The 20510-nt window shown below is 54.1% G+C and overlaps 1 protein-coding gene across 1 annotated transcript in view; it reads left to right on the forward strand.

Moving 5' to 3' along the window:
- CACNA1S (calcium voltage-gated channel subunit alpha1 S) overlaps positions 1-20510 on the forward strand; it is a 56593-nt gene that overhangs the window by 14760 nt on the left and 21323 nt on the right. The window contains exons 4-27 of the mRNA XM_077789048.2: positions 21-154; positions 1177-1329; positions 1866-2071; positions 3170-3273; positions 5677-5825; positions 6774-6855; positions 7343-7503; positions 8848-9073; positions 9638-9845; positions 10118-10238; positions 10649-10763; positions 10890-10983; positions 11719-11788; positions 12020-12152; positions 12439-12568; positions 13243-13302; positions 14259-14365; positions 14757-14844; positions 15052-15159; positions 15938-15990; positions 16240-16386; positions 17337-17538; positions 19562-19720; positions 20011-20121. Of these exons, the coding sequence (XP_077645174.2) occupies positions 21-154; positions 1177-1329; positions 1866-2071; positions 3170-3273; positions 5677-5825; positions 6774-6855; positions 7343-7503; positions 8848-9073; positions 9638-9845; positions 10118-10238; positions 10649-10763; positions 10890-10983; positions 11719-11788; positions 12020-12152; positions 12439-12568; positions 13243-13302; positions 14259-14365; positions 14757-14844; positions 15052-15159; positions 15938-15990; positions 16240-16386; positions 17337-17538; positions 19562-19720; positions 20011-20121 (3121 nt within the window). The remainder of the gene's footprint in view (positions 1-20; positions 155-1176; positions 1330-1865; positions 2072-3169; positions 3274-5676; positions 5826-6773; positions 6856-7342; positions 7504-8847; positions 9074-9637; positions 9846-10117; positions 10239-10648; positions 10764-10889; positions 10984-11718; positions 11789-12019; positions 12153-12438; positions 12569-13242; positions 13303-14258; positions 14366-14756; positions 14845-15051; positions 15160-15937; positions 15991-16239; positions 16387-17336; positions 17539-19561; positions 19721-20010; positions 20122-20510) is intronic.

Consider the following 20510-nt stretch of genomic DNA (forward strand, 5'->3'; position numbering starts at 1 on the left):
CTGTGCCCTGGCTCTTCCAGGCTCATCACCATGACCCTGGAGCAGGTCAACGTGAAGCAGGCGGGGCCTTCGGGGGGAAAAGGCGGCTTTGACGTGAAGGCGCTGCGCGCGTTCCGGGTGCTGAGACCCCTGCGCCTGGTGTCCGGAGTGCCGAGTGGGTGCTGGGTGCTGCTGCCAGCCAGGGCTGCTGGCTGGATGGAGCCCCGGGGCCTGGCCAGGGTGGGGAGCCACGGGACAGGTTTCTTGTTGTTGCTGAATCAAGCCCAGCCACGGAGTAGGTGTGGAGGAGGCGCGGGTTCTTCTTGCTCCTCCAGCTGGTGATTTGTAGGAATGTGCCCTCTGTTGATGGAGTAAACAAGTTACTCTTTGTCTCCTTAAAAAGGTCAAAACCCACAAGTTTCTGTCCTCACTTTGGTTAAAAGACACCTCATAGGACCTTGGGGACTTCACCTCAAACTTGAGGATAGCTAATTGGACATGAGCCAAAAAGTCCCACCTAAGCAATTCACTAGAAAAAGAAGAGAACAAAAGAAGTGAATAGCTTTTGTGAAGTGTTTTAGCAGGAGCAATAACCTCTTGCCCTGGCTCAGTTTTTCTCTGTAAAGAACTTTTTTATTTTGCCTTTTATTAAAACTTTTTGTTTCCAACACTGTCACAGGAGCCATTCTGCTACTTTATGCCACCTGTGGTAGCTGAGCTATCAAGGGTATGATGTTTTGTCTATGAGAGCCCATAAGACCTGACTCAAATAGATAATACAGTGATTGTCAGCCCTGGGGAGCTGCAGGCTGGCACACAGCTGGCTGCCTCTGTGGCTCAGTGGCAGTACCTTTGGGTGCCAGTGTGAAGGGGGCCAGGATCTTGCTCTGGTTTCTCAGAGCAGGGATCTTCTTCTGTCACTCATTAATACAGCCAGGGTGAGAGCACAGAACAAAGGTAGGGGCATAAAGCAGCCTTCAGCACTGCCTGGCTCTGTTGTGCTCTCCCACATGCTTTCCTGGTGGGTAGAAGAAAAGATTTCCTGCCTCAGAGATCTCAGTCCTGCCCCACCCGTGCCTCTCTTCCCTTGGCAAGGGGCATTTCAAAGGCTGCTTATTGGTGGGATGGCAGGGATACAAGGTGCACCCCAAGCTGTTTAGGAAGTGGTTGACCTCCTCTCCCTTCACCTTTGTGCAGGCCTTCAGGTTGTCCTGAACTCCATCATCAAGGCCATGGTGCCCCTGCTCCACATCGCCCTGCTGGTGCTCTTCATGATCATCATCTACGCCATTGTGGGGCAGGAGCTCTTCAAGGGCAGGATGCACAAGACCTGCTACTACCTCGGGACAGGTGGAGTTGTGCTGGGGCAGAGCAGCAGAGCTGGCTCTGTGTGGTGCTGTGGGACCGCAGGGACTCTGTGTTTGCAGAAAGTGTGGTCTGGCCAGCATCAGGCCTGGGAGTGTGGCACGACTGAGGGACGTCTGAAACAGCACCCAGCTGGGTGTGAGGGGTGGTGAAAGGGGCCCAAATGGGGCCCTTTAACTGGTGCAAACTATGTAAGAAAAATGTCTGGAATAGTTGTTTCCTTTTCCCTCTCTCATTCTCACGCTTTTTTTTTTTTTTTTTGGTTTTGCATGCTTGGAAACACTGATCTGTGAGTTACTTTTTGTGTTAGTGTCCATGGCTTTCTGAAGTTTTAGCCCACCTCTCAACACATCAGTCTTTTTAGAGGCACAAGCAGCTGTGAGCAAGCAGCACATGGGTTGTGGCATCTTCTGCCTGCACTCCCAGCAGATAGAGCAGACCAGGGAGCAGTGTGATGGGAGGAAGTGTGGGCTGCAGAGTTCGGCCACCCCTGCCACTCACAGCATGGCTTTGCTCCTCAGATGTGATTGCCACGGTGGGCTCGGAGAAGCCGGCGCCGTGCACCAGCTCGGGCCACGGGCGGCACTGCAGCATCAACGGCAGCGAGTGCCGCGGCGGCTGGCCCGGGCCCAACAACGGCATCACCCACTTCGACAACTTCGGCTTCGCCATGCTCACCGTCTACCAGTGCATCACCATGGAGGGCTGGACTGAGGTTCTCTACTGGGTACGTGGCTGGGCTTGAAAAGCCAGGTGTCTGCTAAGGAAGGAGGAGCTACCCTTGAAACAAAAAGTAAACCCCCTCCCTTCAAATTATTATAATTTTGAAATTAAGGGGCTCTCAGGCAAAGATATGGGAGTAGGGATAACAGATCTTTAATAGGAATATAAAAATTACAAATGCAATAGTACAAAAAAAGAAAACAAACCACTGCCAGGGTCAGGACATGCCCTGAACCCCTGTGGGTCAGGGAGGTGGCTCAGCCCCATCCCAGGGGGGCTCAGCCCTCCTGCAGTGCCAGCTGTGCTTCTGCTGGAGCAGGATCCTGCACAAGGGAGGAGTTTTCCTCTGGAGCTCCAGGGCTGGGGGAGATGGGCCTGGGCTCCTCTGGGAATGCAGGGGGAAGAAAGCTGCTCCTCTGGGAATGCAGGGGGAAGGAAGCTGCTCCTCTGGGAATGCAGGGGGCAAAGGCTGCTGTGCTGTTCCCAGGTCAGATTGGATCCAGGTAGGAATGCTTGGCTGCTCCCCTGGGCAGAGCATCTCCCCATGGGATGATGGAATTTTCTCAGCCATGCAGGGACACTCACTGGCCATGGACAGAAGATAATTAATAATTAATGGCCATGAGCAGCAGAGATCTCGTGGAGGGAGGATTGGCTGTGGGAAAGATAAAGAAAAGTGCCCAATGAATAGCAGAGAGCTGCCCCAGCTCTGACAGATGGGAATACAATGCACATCCCATTTCCAACCTAAGTCAACAGGAGATTGCTCCAGCTCCCACCCTCTGAGGGGGCATGGGCCAGACACAGCAATGACTGGTGGATGCTCCTCCAGCAATCACCATGTTTTGCAGTCCTTGTGAGACAGTCAAGCTGAAGCTTAAGCTTGGGGCTGATGTTTAAATCTGCTCCCAAAATCTTTGGGTCTGGGTGTAAATCAGACACAGTTCTAGGCAGCCAGGGCTTGGAGCCAGGTTTTTGTGCCACCATCCCAAGCACTCTCTTGGAGGGGGTAAAGATCCCAGAGTCTGTTGAGGGGCTCTGAGGGGAAACAGATGGAGGACAGTGCCTTCAGCATATTTCACCTTGCATCTCTTTTTGCCAGGTAAATGATGCCATGGGGAATGAATGGCCCTGGATCTACTTTGTCAGCCTTATCTTACTTGGCTCCTTCTTTGTGCTCAACCTGGTGCTGGGGGTGCTCAGTGGGTAAGTGCCACCCACTCCTTTCTGCCAGCAGAGGAGTTTTAACTGGTTTAAACTATACAAGAAAAAAAGCCTAGAAAAGTTCTGTTATTTTCCCTCTCTCATTCCTCACCCTTTTTGTTTTGCATGCTTAGAAACTCTGATCTGTGAGTTACTTTTTGTGTTAGTATCCATGGCTTTCTGAAGTTTTAGCCCAGCTCTCAACACATCAATCTTTTTTGAGGCACAAGCAGCTGTGAGCAAGCCCAGCCCTGCAGCACATGGGTTGTGGTGTCTGCTGCCTGCAGTCCCAGCAGATGGAGCACACCAGGGAGCATGGCTGTGGGTCTGGACACTCCTCACAGATACCTCCAGCTGCCTTCCTGCTGTGGGCACACACAGTTTTCTCCTGGCCAGCCCAAGGAGAACATCTTTGATGAGTGCCAGGGATCCAAGGGAAGGATTGTTAATCTAATTACTACTTCAGCAGTCTCGTCCAAGTACACCAATGAGCTGTCATCAGTCTGTTATGACAATCTAGGCCAAATTCAATTAGTGTTAATTCCCCCAGTAGTACAGTTAAAACCTGAGATGTTACACTCAACCTCCCGTGCATTGCTGTGGGGCTGCTGCTGTCCCAGTTTTGTTGCTGGGAAATATATGTTGTCCTGAGAATTGAGGGGAGCTTTTCTCCTCAGGTCTGTGTAGGGTCAGGGTCTTTTCTATATGTTTCATTCCTTGTTTGTGCAAGTGGATCAGACTCATCCCCTCTGTTAGTTCACAGGGTTAGTTCTACCCTAATTACTTGGATTTTTAAAGCTTCTTTTATGACAAGAACTGTGCCACTGTAACATTAAAACAAATTGGGTGTTACTAGAACTAAAACAAGCTTAAAACCACAAGAGAAACCACAGGAACCTGATGCTTTCATAGAGCTGACTGTAACTGCAGGACAAGCTGGACTATAGTCATCTGATCACGGAGTAAGTTACTGGCACGGTAAATGTTCTGAAATATTTTTGCAAAGACAACTAAATTATGTTTGAGATCAGCAAAATTTTTGTTGTAGTGTCTGAGACCTGTTACTAACACATGGCAACACCAGCATGGCTGGGCAGCAGGTCTACAGTCTTGCCAGACACCAGAGGAGAAAAGAAATTAATTGAAAGAGAGCAGGAAGCATGACAAGGAGCATGGCAGACCTGTCCTTTTGGTGTTACCATGAAAAGAGTGTCCAGTTTTCCTGCCATGTCATGAGCTCACCTTCTCCATATGGTCAGCTATGGGCAGGTTTTTGCTTCCCAGGAGGGTGAGACCCCATTCTGCTGAGAAACTGTCCTGGCCAGGTGTCAGTTGGCCTGTCCAGCTGGAGCACCCTGCAGTGAGAAGCTCCCAAAGAGCAGCAGTGGTGGGGAAGGAGCCCTGCCTGCCATCGGGCATCAGGTGGTGGGCCCCCCCGACCTTGACAAGAAGGAGGAAAGTCACTGGAGCAGTGTAGTGACAGTGCTGGTGTGTCTTGGTTTGAAAAGCCAGGTGTCTGCTAAGGAAGGCCGGAACCTCCTCTGAAATGGGAAATATAACCCCCCTCCCTCTGAATTACTATCATTTTGAAATTAAGGGGCTCTCAGGCAAAGATATGGGAGTAGGAATAACAGTTATTTACTAGAAAGACTAAAAATATAAATGCAAAAAATTAAAAATATAAATGCAATAGTACAAAAAAAAAACACTGCCAGAGTCAGGACATGCCCTGAGCCCCTGTGGGTCAGGGAGGTGGCTCAGCCCCATCCCAGGGTGGCTCAGCCCTCCTGCAGTGCCAGCTGTGCTTCTGCTGGAGCAGGATCCTGCACAAGGGGGAGTTTTCCTCTGGAGCTCCAGGGCTGGGGGAGATGGGCCTGGGCTCCTCTGGGAATGGAGGGGGAAGAAAGCTGCTCCTCTGGGAATGCAGTGGGGAGAAAGCTGCTCCTCTGGGAATGCAGGGGGAAGGAAGCTGCTCCTCTGGGAATGCAGTGGCAAAGGCTGCTGTGCTGTTCCCAGGTCAGATTGGATCCAGGTAGGAATGTTTGGCTCCTCCCCTGGGCAGAGCATCTCCCCATGGGATGATGGAATTTTCTCAGCCATGCAGGGACACTCAGTGGCCATGAACAGAAGATAATTAATAATTAATGGCCCATGAGCAGCAGAGATCTCCTGGAGGGATGATTGGCTGTGGGAGAGATAAAGAAAAGTGCCCAAAGAACAGGAGATAACTGCCTCAGCTCTGACAGAAGAGAATCGAATGCACACCCCTATTTCCCACCTGAGACAGGGTGGCAGGGTATTTCAGGGCTTTCCTGCAAGGCCTGGCCTGGCATAGAGCTGTGGTTCCTGTGGGTTCCTGAGTTCCTCAGGGCCATCCCTGAGCCTCTGCTGCTGGCCTTGTCCCAGGGAGTTCACCAAGGAGCGCGAGAAGGCCAAGTCGCGGGGCACCTTCCAGAAGCTGCGGGAGAAGCAGCAGCTGGAGGAGGATCTGAAGGGCTACATGGACTGGATCACTCACGCAGAGGTCATGGACAGTGATCGGGCCAGGGGAGAAGGTACCAGCTCTGCATGCTCACAGATCTTTAGCCTGAGGGTTGGGTTCCTAATGGTGACCACCTAGAGAGGCAAGGTGGGAATCTTTGAAGAAGTCACAAAGACTCATTTTGCCTGAAAACCCATGAAACAAAATGCTTTGACTTCTGCAGGACAGTGTCCTTCCTCTTTTTTTTTTTTTACATTTCCTGACTAATTTGGTTGAATCTGACCCAAACTAGCAATAATTTATCCCTGATGGTAAATCTCCACTTCAACCACAGTGTTTAATACTTGCAGACCACAAGCAAGGACTGAGTCTCCTTTGGCAAGAGGGGCTGAAAAGGCCATGAGAAACATGTGCCCTTGGTGTGCAGTGATACAGTGCAGGCCACAAGCTCTCACACTAGCAGATGCATGAATTTCTTGCCATCACTTGACAATTTCAAGGTATTAGAGGTGGCTCAGGGAAGGAGGTGGATGTGCAGGCATCCAGCCAAAAGCTCAGGAAGTCTGGGGAGCTGTACCACAGAGCCACAGGGTTTGCTGCGCCACCCTGTCTGGTGAAAACACTTTTGATGCCTCAAGCTGAGTGATGCATGTGTGCAAAGAGCCTTGGGAAGCAGTGGGACAGACAAAATGCCTCTTCCAGAGCTGTGGCCCATGTTCTGTTCAGTCTTTGCTCAGATCCCAACTGGCCCCAGTTTTCTCCTACTTGCTGCTGTCCCTCTCTGGGCTGCTGCTGCTCCTCCTGCAGGGCAGGAGTTTCTCATAGCTCGTTCTTGGTTTGCACCTGACCCTCAAAGCCTTCTGCCCAAACTTTGGTTGCTGACTCCCTGGGGTGGCATTACTTGGTGGGGATTACTCACTTCTGGTGGGGAAGCTCTTCCTGGTGGACTTCTGGAAGAGGCTCCCTCCCACATGTTCTTCCCAAGGGTTCCAAGAAAAGCCTGTAATGTTATTCCTTCTAGGTATGATGCCATCAGATGAAGGAGGGTCAGAGACAGAGAGTTTGTATGAAATTGAGGGCATGAACAAGTGGATTCTCTACTTGTAAGTATGTTCTGACTGAACCATCTGCTTGCACCTGGGCTTCCACTGTCTCTCACTTGCTAGCCCAACTAGGCCAGGCTTTCCTGGTCAGCCCCCAGTTTTTGGCAGAAAGACAGGGACTGGGGAAGATGCAAACATTGGGGCAGCAAACAAGGAATTTGGCTATGGTACTGGCAAAAAGCTGCTCATGGTGAACAACGTCTGTTGTGGGAGCAGGCTCCCAGCATCCTCCCATGGCCTGTGCAGCACGGTGTGTAATTTAGGAGCTGTGCCTGCAAGGCCCCTTGGAGAGGGGCTGGAGGCCAAAATTCAGCCAGGAGAGCGAATGAGCTGCAATGCCTCAGTGAATGCACCGAGTTCCAGTGCAGGTTATGGTCCTTGTCCCTTTTCAGGGAGGGAGCAGGGGTGGCTTTGCCCTGCAGGCACAGCCCAAGGGGCTGGCTCTGTCCCACTGGCCACCTCTGCTGATCCTCTGCCATCTCTCCAGCCGTCAGTGGAGGCGTTGGAACCGAATGTTTCGTAGGAAGTGCAGGGATGTGGTGAAGTCCAAGTTCTTCTACTGGCTTGTCATCCTGATGGTGGCACTGAACACCCTCTCCATCGCCTCTGAGCACCACTTCCAGCCAGAATGGCTGACACGGGTGCAAGGTGAGCAAAGAGCCTGAGAGAGGAGGGCCCAGGACACCCTGCAGCCCCAGAGAGCTGTGTGAGCTCCTGCTGTGAGTGCACAGCCACACTGGCACGGCACAGAGGCTCTCGGGCACACTCTGAGTGTGTGTGTGTGTGTGGTCCTTGTTGTCCCCCAGCTCACACTGACCATGCTCTGTACCCTTAGGGACACGGTCTTGCGTGGTGAACGCACACAGAGCGTGTCCATTGGCATCTCTGCACACATGGCATGCACTCAGCTGTGCAGCTACACACATTTGTGCATGCAGCCCCACTGACTGCACCTGCACACACCCACACACACTCAGGCACATGGAGCACAGGTGTACCCACACACACACACAGACTTAGAGACACACAGAGCACAGGTGTGCACACACCCCCCTCACACTGAGAGGCACATGGAACACAGGTGTGCACACACACACTGAGGCACACAGAGCAGAGGTATGCACACACACACTGAGAGGCACATGGAGCACAGCTGTGCACACACACACACTCAGGCACATGGAGTACAGCTGTGCACACACACACAGGCACACAGAGTACAGCTGTGCACACACACACAGGCACACAGAGCACAGCTGTGCACACACACACAGGCACACAGAACACAGGTGTGCACACACACACACTGAGGCACACAGAGCACAGCTGTGCACACACACCCCCCTCACACTCAGAAGCACATGGAAAACAGGTGTGCACACACACACACTCAGGCACATGGAGTACAGGTATGCACACACACACCAAGAGGCACACGGAGCACAGCTGTGCACACACACACACTCAGGCACATGGAGCACAGCTGTGCACACACACACAGGCACACAGAACACAGGTGTGCACACACACACAGGCACACAGAGCACAGCTGTGCACACACACACACTCAGGCACATGGAGCACAGCTGTGCACACACACACAGGCACACAGAACACAGGTGTGCACACACACACACTGAGGCACACAGAGCACAGCTGTGCACACACACACAGGCACACGAAACACAGCTGTGCACACACACACGGAGAGGCACACGGATCACAGCTGTGCACACACACACACAGCTCAGCCCCTCATACCCACGCACACCCCACATGCCTGTCCTGCACGAGTTTGTGTGTACCGTACAGGTGTGTGCTCACACACACAGGCATGCAGCTGCACATCACCCTCTCATCTTCCTCCTCTGTGTGGTCCTCAAAAACAGCAGCTCGGGGCTCAGAGGAGGGTGAGCACTGCCCTGTTCCCTGGCTGCCCAGCCGTGCTGGGGTTGAGGTCCCTGCTCTGACAGGCTGCATCTCCCACCCCAGACAATGCCAACCGGCTGCTGCTCGCCCTCTTTGTGGCCGAGATGCTGCTGAAGATGTACGCGCTGGGGCTGCGCCAGTACTTCATGTCGCTCTTCAACCGCTTCGACTGCTTCGTGGTGTGCTCGGGGATCCTGGAGACCATCCTCGTGGAGCTGGGCACCTTGTCCCCCCTGGGCATCTCCGTGCTGCGCTGCATCCGCCTCCTCCGCATCTTCAAGATCACCAGGTTGGGGAGGGAGCTGTGTGGGTGCTGGCGGCTCAGGGTGCCCGGGCATCCCTCTCAGTTCTGGGGCATCGCTGGCCCTGTCCCCAGGGCGGGCTGCAGTGTGGACAGAGCTGGGAGCTGCTGGGCAGAGCAACAAGGCCAAGCTGGGGTTTGTCTCCAGGACACTGTTTGACTGGGAGTGGAGAGTGGGACAGAGCTGAGGCCCCGCTCTAGCTCCGAGCTCTAGGATGTTGTGGATGGGGCTGCTGTGGGCCGGGACTCCCAGCTCTTCTTTGTGGCCCCAACCCACTGTGTGTTCACCCCTCATCCCCATCCTGCTTGCTGGTGCTCTGTGCAGGCAGTGATGTTATCTTACTTCTCACACCATGCCTGCAGCCTCATTTCTTCCTCCTGGAGCCTGCCTGGAGCAGTCCCAGAGCCCAGCCTGGATCCAGAGTCCCTCTTTTTGGGCTGCTGGCACATCACCTTGGTCTGTTTGGCTAGGTTCCCTGTGCCTGCCTGCTCCTGCCCACAGCCTTCCCCGCTCTTTCACCTCCCACATGCCTCTGTCTCTCCTCTTCCCAGGTACTGGACATCTTTGAGCAACCTGGTGGCCTCTCTGCTCAACTCAGTCCGCTCCATTGCCTCTCTGCTCCTCCTCCTCTTCCTCTTCATCATAGTTTTTGCCCTGCTGGGCATGCAGCTCTTTGGGGGCAAGTTTGATTTCGAGGACATGAAAGTGCGGCGCAGCACGTTCGACAACTTTCCCCAGGCCCTCATCAGTGTCTTCCAGGTTTGGGGCTGTGAGAAGGGCAGTGGGAGCTGGGGGTCTCACCTGTGGGTCTCCAGGCAGGAGTTAGGTCTCAAGGGGATGTGGGTTTGTGGGGGTTTGAGACAGGAACAGGGAAATGCAGCTGGAGTTGTGAGGAGTCGTTCAGGTTCAGGGCTGTGCAGAAAGGAGGATTTGACCATGGGGCTGGAGCCAGAGGGGTAGGATCAGTCTGTGGTGTTCTGTCATGCTCTGCTGTGGATGCTCTTAAGTCTCTGTTACTGCTCTGCTCCCAGATCCTGACCGGGGAGGACTGGAACTCAATCATGTACGACGGGATCATGGCCTACGGGGGCCCGTCCTTTCCTGGCATGCTCGTCTGCATCTACTTCATCATCCTCTTTGTCTGTGGGAACTGTATCCTCTGCCTGCAAAGCCAGGCCCAGGCCCCATGGCACCAACTGCATAGGGCTGGGCAGGAGGGAAGCAGGGGCTCCCCTCAGTGTTTCAGTGAACCCTTAAGCTTTTCGGTGGTGAGAGCAGAGGAATAAACCACGGGCTTCAGGGCTTGCACTGGTGGTGGCTGAAGGCTGGGGACTGGAGGAAAGCTTATCTGGAGCAGGTCTGTGTTTGTGGCAGGCAGCGATTCAGCCAGAGAGGGCAGCCAGCTCAGAGCTCAGTGCTCACAAGGGATGGATGCTGGTCAGGGATCACCAGCCAGGGTTATCACAAGGGCTAAGCTCCAGGAAGGTTTCTAAGGGCACCCTGGAGACCATGGATGGCTCCAGACAGAAATCACACCCATGTCCTTAGCACTGTCCCCCCAGATATCCTCCTCAATGTGTTCCTGGCCATCGCAGTCGATAACCTGGCCGAGGCTGAGAGCCTGACCTTGGCCCAGAAGGCCAAAGCAGAGGAGCGCAAACGGAGGAAGATGTCCAGGTGAGTGCTGCCTTCCCTGCCCATGTCAGCTCCTGAATGAGCTGTTTGGGTGTGAGGGGACACAATGACCTTTCCCATGGCCCCTGCCCAGACCTCAGTTCCTGCTCTGCCCTCCTCTCTGCTTAGAGGGTACCCAGAGAAGACTGAAGAGGAGAAGCAGACGCTGGCAAAGAAACTGGAGCAGAAAGTAAAGGGAGAAGGGATTCCCACAACAGCCAAGGTCAGTTCTGGTGGAGGTGAGCCTTGGAGAGCTCCTGGGTGGTGCCCTGGCTCCTCCTGCCACCAGCCAGGAGGGACAAAGGCTTGGAGCCAGTCTGGGTCTGGCCTCTTGAGCAGAATCACTGCTTGCCGTAGCATCCACTGGTGGTGGGTGCTCTCGGTGACAGGGGCTCTCTGGGGCCAGGCAGGACATGTTGAAACAGCTCCATTGTGGGGGATCCTTTCTCTCCAATGCACTTCTGTGGCCACAGCCAGTTGCCAGTGGCTGACATGGTCTGGTGCACATCAGTGTGGAGTGGAGCAAAGCAAGTCAGCAGCATCCCAGGTCTCCTTTATGTCCACACCAGCACCTCCCATGTGCAAACCCCTCTGTTCAGCCATGCTGGCTGTGCTGAGCTGCCTCTGAGAAGCATCTGGCCAGCAGCTACATTCCTATCCACTTTCCAGAGGTGCTTTCAGAAACTCAGGCGTTGCTCCCTATCTTATTCCCACCCCCCCCGGCATATTTGCATGGCTCCAGGCTCTTGCCCAGCACACATTCCTGTTTCCCATCCTCTTTGCTTCGATTGCAGCATCCCCTCAGCAGGTTCCAACCTGGGCCAGCACTGTGTGTGCTTGCTGCTGTATGGGCCCAATGCAGAGATGCTGCTTGTCCCACGTGGCTTCCAAGATGAGAGGCTCTGCCCAACAGGCACATGCAGCTGCACATCCTCCTCTCTGTCTCTCCTTGTTTCAGTTGAAAGTGGACGAATTTGAATCCAATGTCAATGAGATCAAAGACCCCTACCCTTCTGCAGACTTCCCAGGTAAGACTTGTGCCTGGCAGGGCAGCAGGAAGGCTGAGGAGATGCTGCAGAGGGACAGTGTGTGAGGAGCAAAGGATGCAGTGAACTTTCACCAGCCTTGGGGTGCTGAGGTCCTTCTGGCTTGCATGCCAAAGCAGGATCATGGGACTGGAAGATTGTCCATAAGGCCATATTCCCTCTCCCTCTCTGGATGATTATTTTCTTTTGCCTTTTTTAATGGTCACTCTACAGGTGATGATGAGGAAGATGAGCCTGAAATCCCCCTGAGTCCTCGGCCACGTCCCCTTGCAGAGCTACAGCTGAAGGAGAAGGCTGTGCCCATGCCTGAAGCTAGCTCATTCTTCATCTTCAGCCCAACCAACAAGTAGGCACTGCCCCTTCTCCCTGCCCTGTAGGGCCAGGCATGGCCCAGGTGTCCCTGGCACCAGCTGTTCACATCAGGGTCTTGTTTGAGCTTGACAACCAGTTCTGAAGGGAGCCAGCTCATGGGGAAAAGCCTTCTGTGTGGAAGGACTGGTACAGACATCCTTCCGTGCCTAGGGCCTTCGTGTCCTCAGGGTTTAGCCACAGCCCTCTGCCAGGCTGCCACTACCCTGTCTGATGCCCCTCTGGCCCCTTGCAGCATCCCATGGCATTTCTGTCCCTGGCAGGTTTCGGGTGCTGTGCCACAGAACTGTTAATGCCACCTGGTTCACCAACTTCATCCTGCTCTTCATCCTGCTCAGCAGCATTTCCCTGGCAGCTGAGGATCCCATCCGGGCTGAGTCCTTCCGCAACCAGGTGCTCACAGAGATGTGAGGGTTTGGGATGGGTGGGGGAGACCTCATGGAGGCTCCCAGCTCCTCAGGAAGCAGGGATTTACTTGCCAGGTGCTTTTCCTAGGCTGGGATGCCAACCTTGCCTCTGGCAGGAGGTGCTGGATGTGCTTTCCATCCAGGGTGCAGCTGGGACAAGGTTTTACTGCTCCATGTCTCAGTTTACTTCTGGGTGAAAAGACCCACCTGACAGGGTGTGCAAGATTAATTTGATTTGAAACTGTGGTGGCTTACTGGGGAAGGAGACATGCTGTGAGGCAGCAAACTGGACCTCTGGCACGTGCAGTGCCCTGGAATGCTGCTGGCATGCAGCCATGGGAGCCACAGCTCCTGTCCTTCAAGGTACCATTGGGTCTCCAGGGCCTGGGGGATCTCACATGAGGCAGCTTCCCAGGGCAGTTGGGGTTTTGGAGATCGGATGCTTTCAGGTGGAACTCACCCGGCGAGGGAGAGCTTTGTCCCAGCTGCAGGTTGGGTCATGCACTGGAGAAAATCAGCAAAGCTGGTACTGGGTTTAGAGACTGTTGAGCTAGGTGGCCTCCCCAGCCCACAGAGTGGGCAACTTCAGGATGATTGAGCACACTGAAGCATTTCCCATGTCACCCAAGTCTCATCCTGTACTGGTGTCTCTGTCCCCAGATTCTTGGATACTTTGACATTGGTTTCACCTCTGTCTTCACAGTTGAAATCGTCTTGAAGGTGAGTCCGTGGTCTTGCCATGAGCATGGCCTAGCACACAGGTCTATGTGGATGTGACAGGTTAGTCAGAGAGAGAAACAGATAACGTTCCCAGGCATCATCCTAGGAAAATTCTGAGAATGCTCAGAGGAAGAATTAAAACAATTCTTATCTTAATCTCTACACCTAGTGTTTGCGAACATGTAGAATATTTATATGTGGTGTTTATAAAAAAATATTTTACCAAAAAATGTTATTCCTAATTAACCAATAGTATAAAAGTGTTATTTATAAACCAATCAAGTTCTAAGTGAACAATCCTACCTATAAATATGCAAAGTTCCTATTAAATCTCACTTTATACCTTCCAGTCATAAGAGTCAACGTTGCCTTTCTTCAGGCATTCCTAACTCAGCGGTGACAGGTCTAGACTTTTGTGGCTATGGACACTCACACTCCTGAGGCATTCATGCTCCTGAAGGTCTCAGTGAGGAGAAACTCCCAGCTGATCCTCCTGGAGAGTTCATTCATGCCATTTGGGTGGTGACCTGTCCCAGAGGCTGTGTGTCCTCTCCAGTGAGGTCAGGCAGCTAAGCCAGCTATGCTGTGACATGGGGACACATCAGCCATGGCACTGGCACACCAGTAAGAAAAAGAGACAAAGATAAAGTAGTGAAAATCTGTGGACAAAAGTTGCAACCCAAGCTGTTGCCACATGTTGTTCCACTCAAGAGTCTTTACTATTCTCTTCTTTAATTTGCTGACTGACTGGGAGAGTTTTGTCCCCAGCCTGTGCTGCACAGAGGGTTTCCACCTGAAGCCAGCTTCCTGCCTGGCTGCAGAGGTCTGAGCAGGACAGGGTCCCCAGGCCATGGAGCTGTGGGAAGTCCCTTGTTCCTTGTCCACCCTTCCTCCTATGGAGGAACCATCCCCCTGAGCCCTGTCCAGCCTCTTTCCTAACTCCTTCTGCTCCCCAGATGACAACCTACGGTGCTTTCCTGCACAAAGGCTCCTTCTGCAGGAACTCCTTCAATATCCTTGACTTACTGGTGGTCGCTGTCTCCCTCATCTCCATGGGATTTGAGTAAGCACCTCCATGTGCCACAGAGTGGGCACTGGGCTGTTCAGGCTGGTGGGGCAGCTGGGGATGGTGGAGGAGCAGCCAGCCAAATGTTCATCATGTCATGTTTGAGGGACATGTGCATGGACAACTGGAGGCATGCCCTCAAACTGGTCAAGGAGGTCAAAGGGCACTCCTTGAGTGTCAGACATATTTGGGTAGAAATTCAGTTTGGATCTGCTTTCTCCAGCTGCCAGAGTCACTTGGCCTTACGTGGGGTGATGGCTGCATGTCTCTGCCATCCCTTGTCCCTCACTGCTGGCCCCAGCCTGCCCTCCTTGGCTGCCTGGTGGGGCTGTGCCAGCCTAGCCTGGCCAGGGAAGTGGCCCCAGCTCAGCTGTGCCTTCCTGCCCAGGTCCAGCACGATCTCTGTGGTGAAGATCCTGCGGGTGCTGAGGGTGCTGAGGCCCCTGAGAGCCATTAACAGGGCAAAGGGGCTGAAGGTAAGTGAGAGGCTGGGACAGGGGGACCTCCTCCCATGGCAGCCCTACAGGAGGCTGTGTGGCCGGCATCGTGCCCTGCTCCCACCGCCCATCTGTGGAAGGGATCTGCCCAATCCCTCTGCTCTTAGTAGGCTCCCACTCTTCCTGGAGTGGGAGGGTGTGGGACACAGAGCATGGTCACATCTGCATTGTCCTCCACCTCTGCAGCACGTGGTCCAGTGCGTGTTCGTGGCCATCAAGACCATTGGTAACATTGTGGTTGTCACGACGTTGCTGCAGTTCATGTTTGCCTGCATCGGAGTGCAGCTCTTCAAGGTGAGCTCAGGTGGGCAGGAGGGTCCTTCTGCTCAAGCACATCCTGGCCAGGCTCTCCTGGACATCACCTTGGGCATGGTGCCTGCCGGTGCTGGGGTCAGCACAGGATGTGCTCTCTGTGGTCTGCGAGAGGAGCCACAGAAGAGCCTGCAGGGAGAGGAGGGCAGGAAGCACCCAGGTCCAGACAGCACCTGTAAAGGACTGCCTCACCTCCCTTCATGCCTCAGTTTCCTCTTTCTAAGGCAGGAGGCACTTCTGACTGATTTCCTCTGTGCTTTGATTGTGGAGGGTTTCCTTTCTCACAGCACCGCTCCTTCTCTCCGGGGCTTGGCTGCTCTGAGGCAGAGCTGGCCCTGGCTGAGCTCAGTTTTATTCTAATAATTTGGCTTAAACTCTGAGCTGATGTGGGAAGAGCTTTCAGGACACCCAGCAGACTGAGCAGACCTGTCAGCATACCTTGGCTTTTAATTAATTCTCTAGGTACTGCTTTCTTCCCTATTTTCCAGAGAATTGACTCCCAGATAGGGTGAGCTAGACAGGCCTCAGCTCGGGGCCGTGGAAGGTTTGTTCCCATCTCCAGGCAGCGTTCCTTGGTCTCAGCCTGGGGCTGACCCCAGCTCTGCCCTGGCTCTGGAAATGCCTTGTGAACTGGCTGGGCCAGAGTCTGCATCAGGGTGGTGAGGGGGGGACTGACTGAGGGCTGGGAAATGTCAAAACTCCCCAGGGCTTCTAAGGTCAAAGCAACTCCATGGCCACTTCTGGTGTCTGTTGAATGCAGGGCAAGTTCTACAGGTGCACAGACCCATCCAAGCTGACGGAGAAGGAGTGCAGGTAAGAGCTCTCTGCAGCGCCCAGGTGGGCAGGGCCAGGGATGGGAGCTGGGGGATGTGGTGGGTGATGCTTGTGTTCCTGTGTGGGAGTGTTGCATCCCAAAGATGGACCTGAGGTGTCGTCCCGTTCTCCCTGGGGTAAATCAGGAGCAAGCACAGGGCTGTGCTCTCCTCCCAGGGCCCGAGGAGGGCCAGGCCCTGCTGCAGCCTGTGTGGCCCTGCCCATGAGCTCTGTGTCCCTCTGCTGCAGGGGTCAGTTCATCAACTACGTGGACGCAGACCCCACGCAGATTGAGGTCCAGGACCGTGTCTGGATTCACAGCGACTTCCACTTCAACAACGTCTTCTCAGCCATGATGTCTCTTTTCACCGTCTCCACCTTCGAGGGCTGGCCAGAGTGAGTCTGTGCTGGGAGCAGGGCACTGCCATGGGGTCCTGGTTTGAAAACCCAGGTGTCTGCTAAGGAAGGCAGGAGCCTGCCCTGAAATGGACAATGCAAACCCCCTCCCTCCTAATTATTATAATTTTGAAATTAAGGAGCTCTCAGGCAAAGATATGAGAGTAGGAATAACAGTTCTTTACTAGGAAAATTAAAGTACAAATGCAATAGTACAAAAAAAAACAACTGCCAGAGTCAGAACATGCCCTGAGCCCCTGTGGGTCAGGGAGGTGGCTCAGCCCCATCCCAGGGGGGCTCAGCCCTCCTGCAGTGCCAGCTGTGCTTCTGCTGGAGCAGGATCCTGCACAAGGGGGGAGTTTTCCTCTGGAGCTCCAGGGCTGGGGGAGATGGGCCTGGGCTCCTCTGGGAATGCAGGGGAAGGAAGCTGCTCCTCTGGGAATGCAGTGGCAAAGGCTGCTGTGCTGTTCCCAGGTCAGATTATATCCAGGTAGGAATGCTTGGCTCCTCCCCTGGGCAGAGCATCTCCCTATGGATGATGGAATTTTCTCAGCCATGCAGGGACATTCACTGGCCATGGACAGAAGATAATTAATAATTAATGGCCATGAACAGCAGAGATCTCGTGGAGGGAGGATTGGCTGTGGGAGAGATAAAGAAAAGTGCCCAATGAACAGCAGAGAGCTGCCCCAGCTCTGACAGATGGTGATGAAATACACACCCTCAGCTAACCTGAGACACATGGGCCTTGGCCAGGGTAAAGAAAGAAGAGAAGCAGGGTGAGAAGCAGGACCAGTCACCCTGGCAGTGGTTGTGGAGCTGGCAAGGTTACCCAGGCTGTCCTGCCCCACCATTGTTGGATGTCCTCAAAGCTCTCTGTAACTTTCAAGAGGAGACATGATCTTTCCACCCCAATTAGGGTTTCTGTTGCTTCAATTTCCCTCCTGTAGGCTGCTGTACATGGCCATTGACACCAATGCTGAGGATGCAGGCCCTATCTACAACTACCGGGTGGAGATTGCAATGTTCTTCATCATCTACATCATCCTCATTGCCTTCTTCATGATGAACATCTTTGTGGGCTTTGTCATCGTCACCTTCCAGGAGCAAGGGGAGAATGAGTACAAGAACTGTGAGCTGGACAAGAATCAGGTAATGGGGCTTCTGGAATAGGACAAGGAGGACCAGCCCTGAATCTGGCACTGCTGGGGCTGGCTGATTTGGGTCAGCCCTTCTTTGTGGTGACACTGCTGACACAGATGAGTTGAACCTGCCCCAGGCCTGTTTGCTGCTGGGGCAGGGCCAGCTTGACCCGTGTCTGGCACAAAACAAGCCTGAGGGAAGGGCAGAGGGGACCAGGAACAGGGAGTGGGCCTCCCTGGACAGGTAGGGTGCCCAGAGTGAGCTGGAGCAGAGGGTTGTGCCCAGCTCTGGGCTCCGCAGTACAACAGCAGCATGGATGTACTGGAGTGAGTCTAGCAAAGGGCCACTGAGATGGTGGAGGGTCTGGAGCATCTAAGGAGGGTCTGGGAGTGAAGTCTGGTGGTGAGAAGGCTCATAGGAATCTGACCTGTGGGTATAAACACCAAGGGGAAGGCATAGAGGAGACTGAGCCAGGCTCTTTTCAGTTTTTTCAGTTGTGCCCAGTGAAAAAATGCAATGGACACAAACTGAAGAAAGCAAGGAATTAAATTTAAACATTAAACCCCCCCCCCCTTTTTTTTTTTTTTTTTATGGTGATGGTGGCCAAGTTTCCCCAGAGTGGCTGTGAAGCCTCCATCTTTGGAGCTTTTCAAAAGCCAGCTGTCCTGAGCAGCATGCTCTAGTTGGGCCTGCTTTGGGCAGGAAACTGTGACTAGACCATCTCCAGAAGTTTTTCTGCTGCCAGCCCTTCTGTAGTGCTGTCATGCTGTCATTCTGGTCGATGACAGCAAGGCTGAACGCAGCAGAAGCATTGGCAGAAGATGTGGGACATGCTGGGAGCACACTGGTGCAACCAGGGAGTTGGCCCGGGAGTGCTGTCATGCTTCTGCACTGAGGCAGCACAGGCAGCTTGAGCTGGGGGTGCCAGGGTGGTGTGAACCACACAGATACCCAGCAGAGATGGCCCTGGGCTGCTGGGGAGGCACAGGCCTGTGCAGCCATTCCAGTGCCCTCTTCACCCCTGGCTCCTGTGGTGTCTTCACAGAATTCACAGAATTACTGGGTTGGAAGAGACCTTCAAGATCATTGAGTCCAACCCAGCCCAAACACCTCAACTCAACCCTGGCACCCAGAGCCACATCCAGGCTGTGTTAAACACACCTGGGGATGGTGACTCCACCACCTCCCTGGGCAGCCATTCCAGAACTTTATCACCCTTTCCATGAAAAACTTTTTCCTAATATCCAACCTGAATTTCCCTTGGTGCAGCTGGAGGCTGTGTGCTCTGGTTCTGTCAGCTCCTGGAGAAAGAGCCCAGCCCAGCTGAGCACAGCCACCTTTCAGGAGCTGTAGAGAGGGATAAGGTCACCCCTGAGCCTCCTTTTCTCCAGGCTGAGCACCCCCAGCTCCCTCAGTTGTTCCAAACCCCTCTCCAGCCTCGTTGCCTCCTCTGGACATGCTGAAGCATCTCAACATCCTTCCCAAACTGAGGGGCCAGAACTGGACACAGCACTCGAGGTGTGCCCTCACCAGTGCCGAGTACAGGGATAGAATGACCTCCCTGCTCCAGCTGGCCACACCATTCCTGATCCAGACCAGGAGCCATTGGCCTCCTTGGCCACCTGGGCACACTGCTGGCTCATGCCCAGCCTGCTGCTGACCAGTGCCCCTAGGTCCCTTTCTGCCTGGGCACTGTCCAGCCACACTGTCAGGGTGCTCTGAGCTGGTCCTGAGAGAGCTGGGGAAATTTCCTGGGGAAATGCTGGGACAAGCAGGCAGGCTCTGGGCTGGAGGGGTGAGGCCGAGAGCAGCATGGCCATCTTTGGAGGCTGAAGTTGACTTTGGAAGCTGGTGCCATGTGGGTGCTCTGGGCTGTCTGTGCAGGAAGCACAGCGGTTCCACTCCCCATTGCTGTGCCTGTGGTTGGGCTGGGAGAAAGGGGCACTCCAGCCCTGTGGGGATGTGCAGCGAGGCTGGTGGTGTGTGTGTGTGCCCTGCAGTGGGCTCACAGCTGCCCTCCCTGCCTCCCCAGCGCCAGTGCGTGCAGTATGCGCTGAAGGCTCGCCCGCTGCGCCGCTACATCCCCAAGAACCCCTACCAGTACCAGATCTGGTACGTGGTCACCTCCTCCTACTTCGAGTACCTCATGTTCTTCCTGATCCTGCTGAACACCATCTGCCTGGGCATGCAGGTGAGGGTGCAGGGCTGGTGGGGGGCTCTGGGAGTGCCCAGGCCCTGCCATCCCCAAGAGACACTCTGGGCAGGGGGTGTTTGCCTGTGGTCTGATGGCTGGGTCAGGGCCTCTTGACCAAAAGGGGACTGGTGGGATGTGGGGAGCCCAGAGAAGGGGCTGCAGGGGGGAAATTTCCTTTGTGCTGAGCCAGAGGCCTGGCTGTGGGAGGGGGCTCTGCATCTGGCACACATCTCTGAGCTCACAGTGGAGGCTGGATCATCTAATGGCTCCTTCTGCCTTATCCTCAGCATTACAACCAGTCTGCAGAAATGAACCACATCTCAGACATCCTCAATGTGGCCTTCACCGTCCTCTTCACCCTGGAGATGGTCCTTAAGCTCATGGCCTTCAAAGTCAAGGTGAGAGTAGAGCATGATCAGCGTGGAAAGCAGGCCAGGCCAGGGGGTCCATTTATCCTGCACTGGGCATCTCTTGAGTACAAGCGCCCCAAGACCCTTAAGGACCCCCATGCACAGGACCTTGGAGTTTCTGGAGGGACTGCTGCTTGTCAGGGCTACCCCTGTTAGCCAAATCTCACCCAGTTCAGTTGGCCATCATCTTCAGGGTCATGGCCATAGTGGGGTCATAGCTCCAGGATCCTGATCCACTCTCCTCACTTCACTGCACAGCAGGACAGGACCAAATAACTGAGCAGAGTGTGCAAGCTCTGATACCATCCCTTCTTCTGAGGATCTGAGTCACTGAAGAACCTTCTGGTACCCCTTCCTCTGTGTCCTCCTTGACTTTC

The sequence above is a fragment of the Lonchura striata genome, chromosome 26 (assembly GCF_050655825.1).
Source record: "Lonchura striata isolate lonStrDom1 chromosome 26, ASM5065582v1, whole genome shotgun sequence".
Taxonomy (NCBI): domain Eukaryota; kingdom Metazoa; phylum Chordata; class Aves; order Passeriformes; family Estrildidae; genus Lonchura; species Lonchura striata.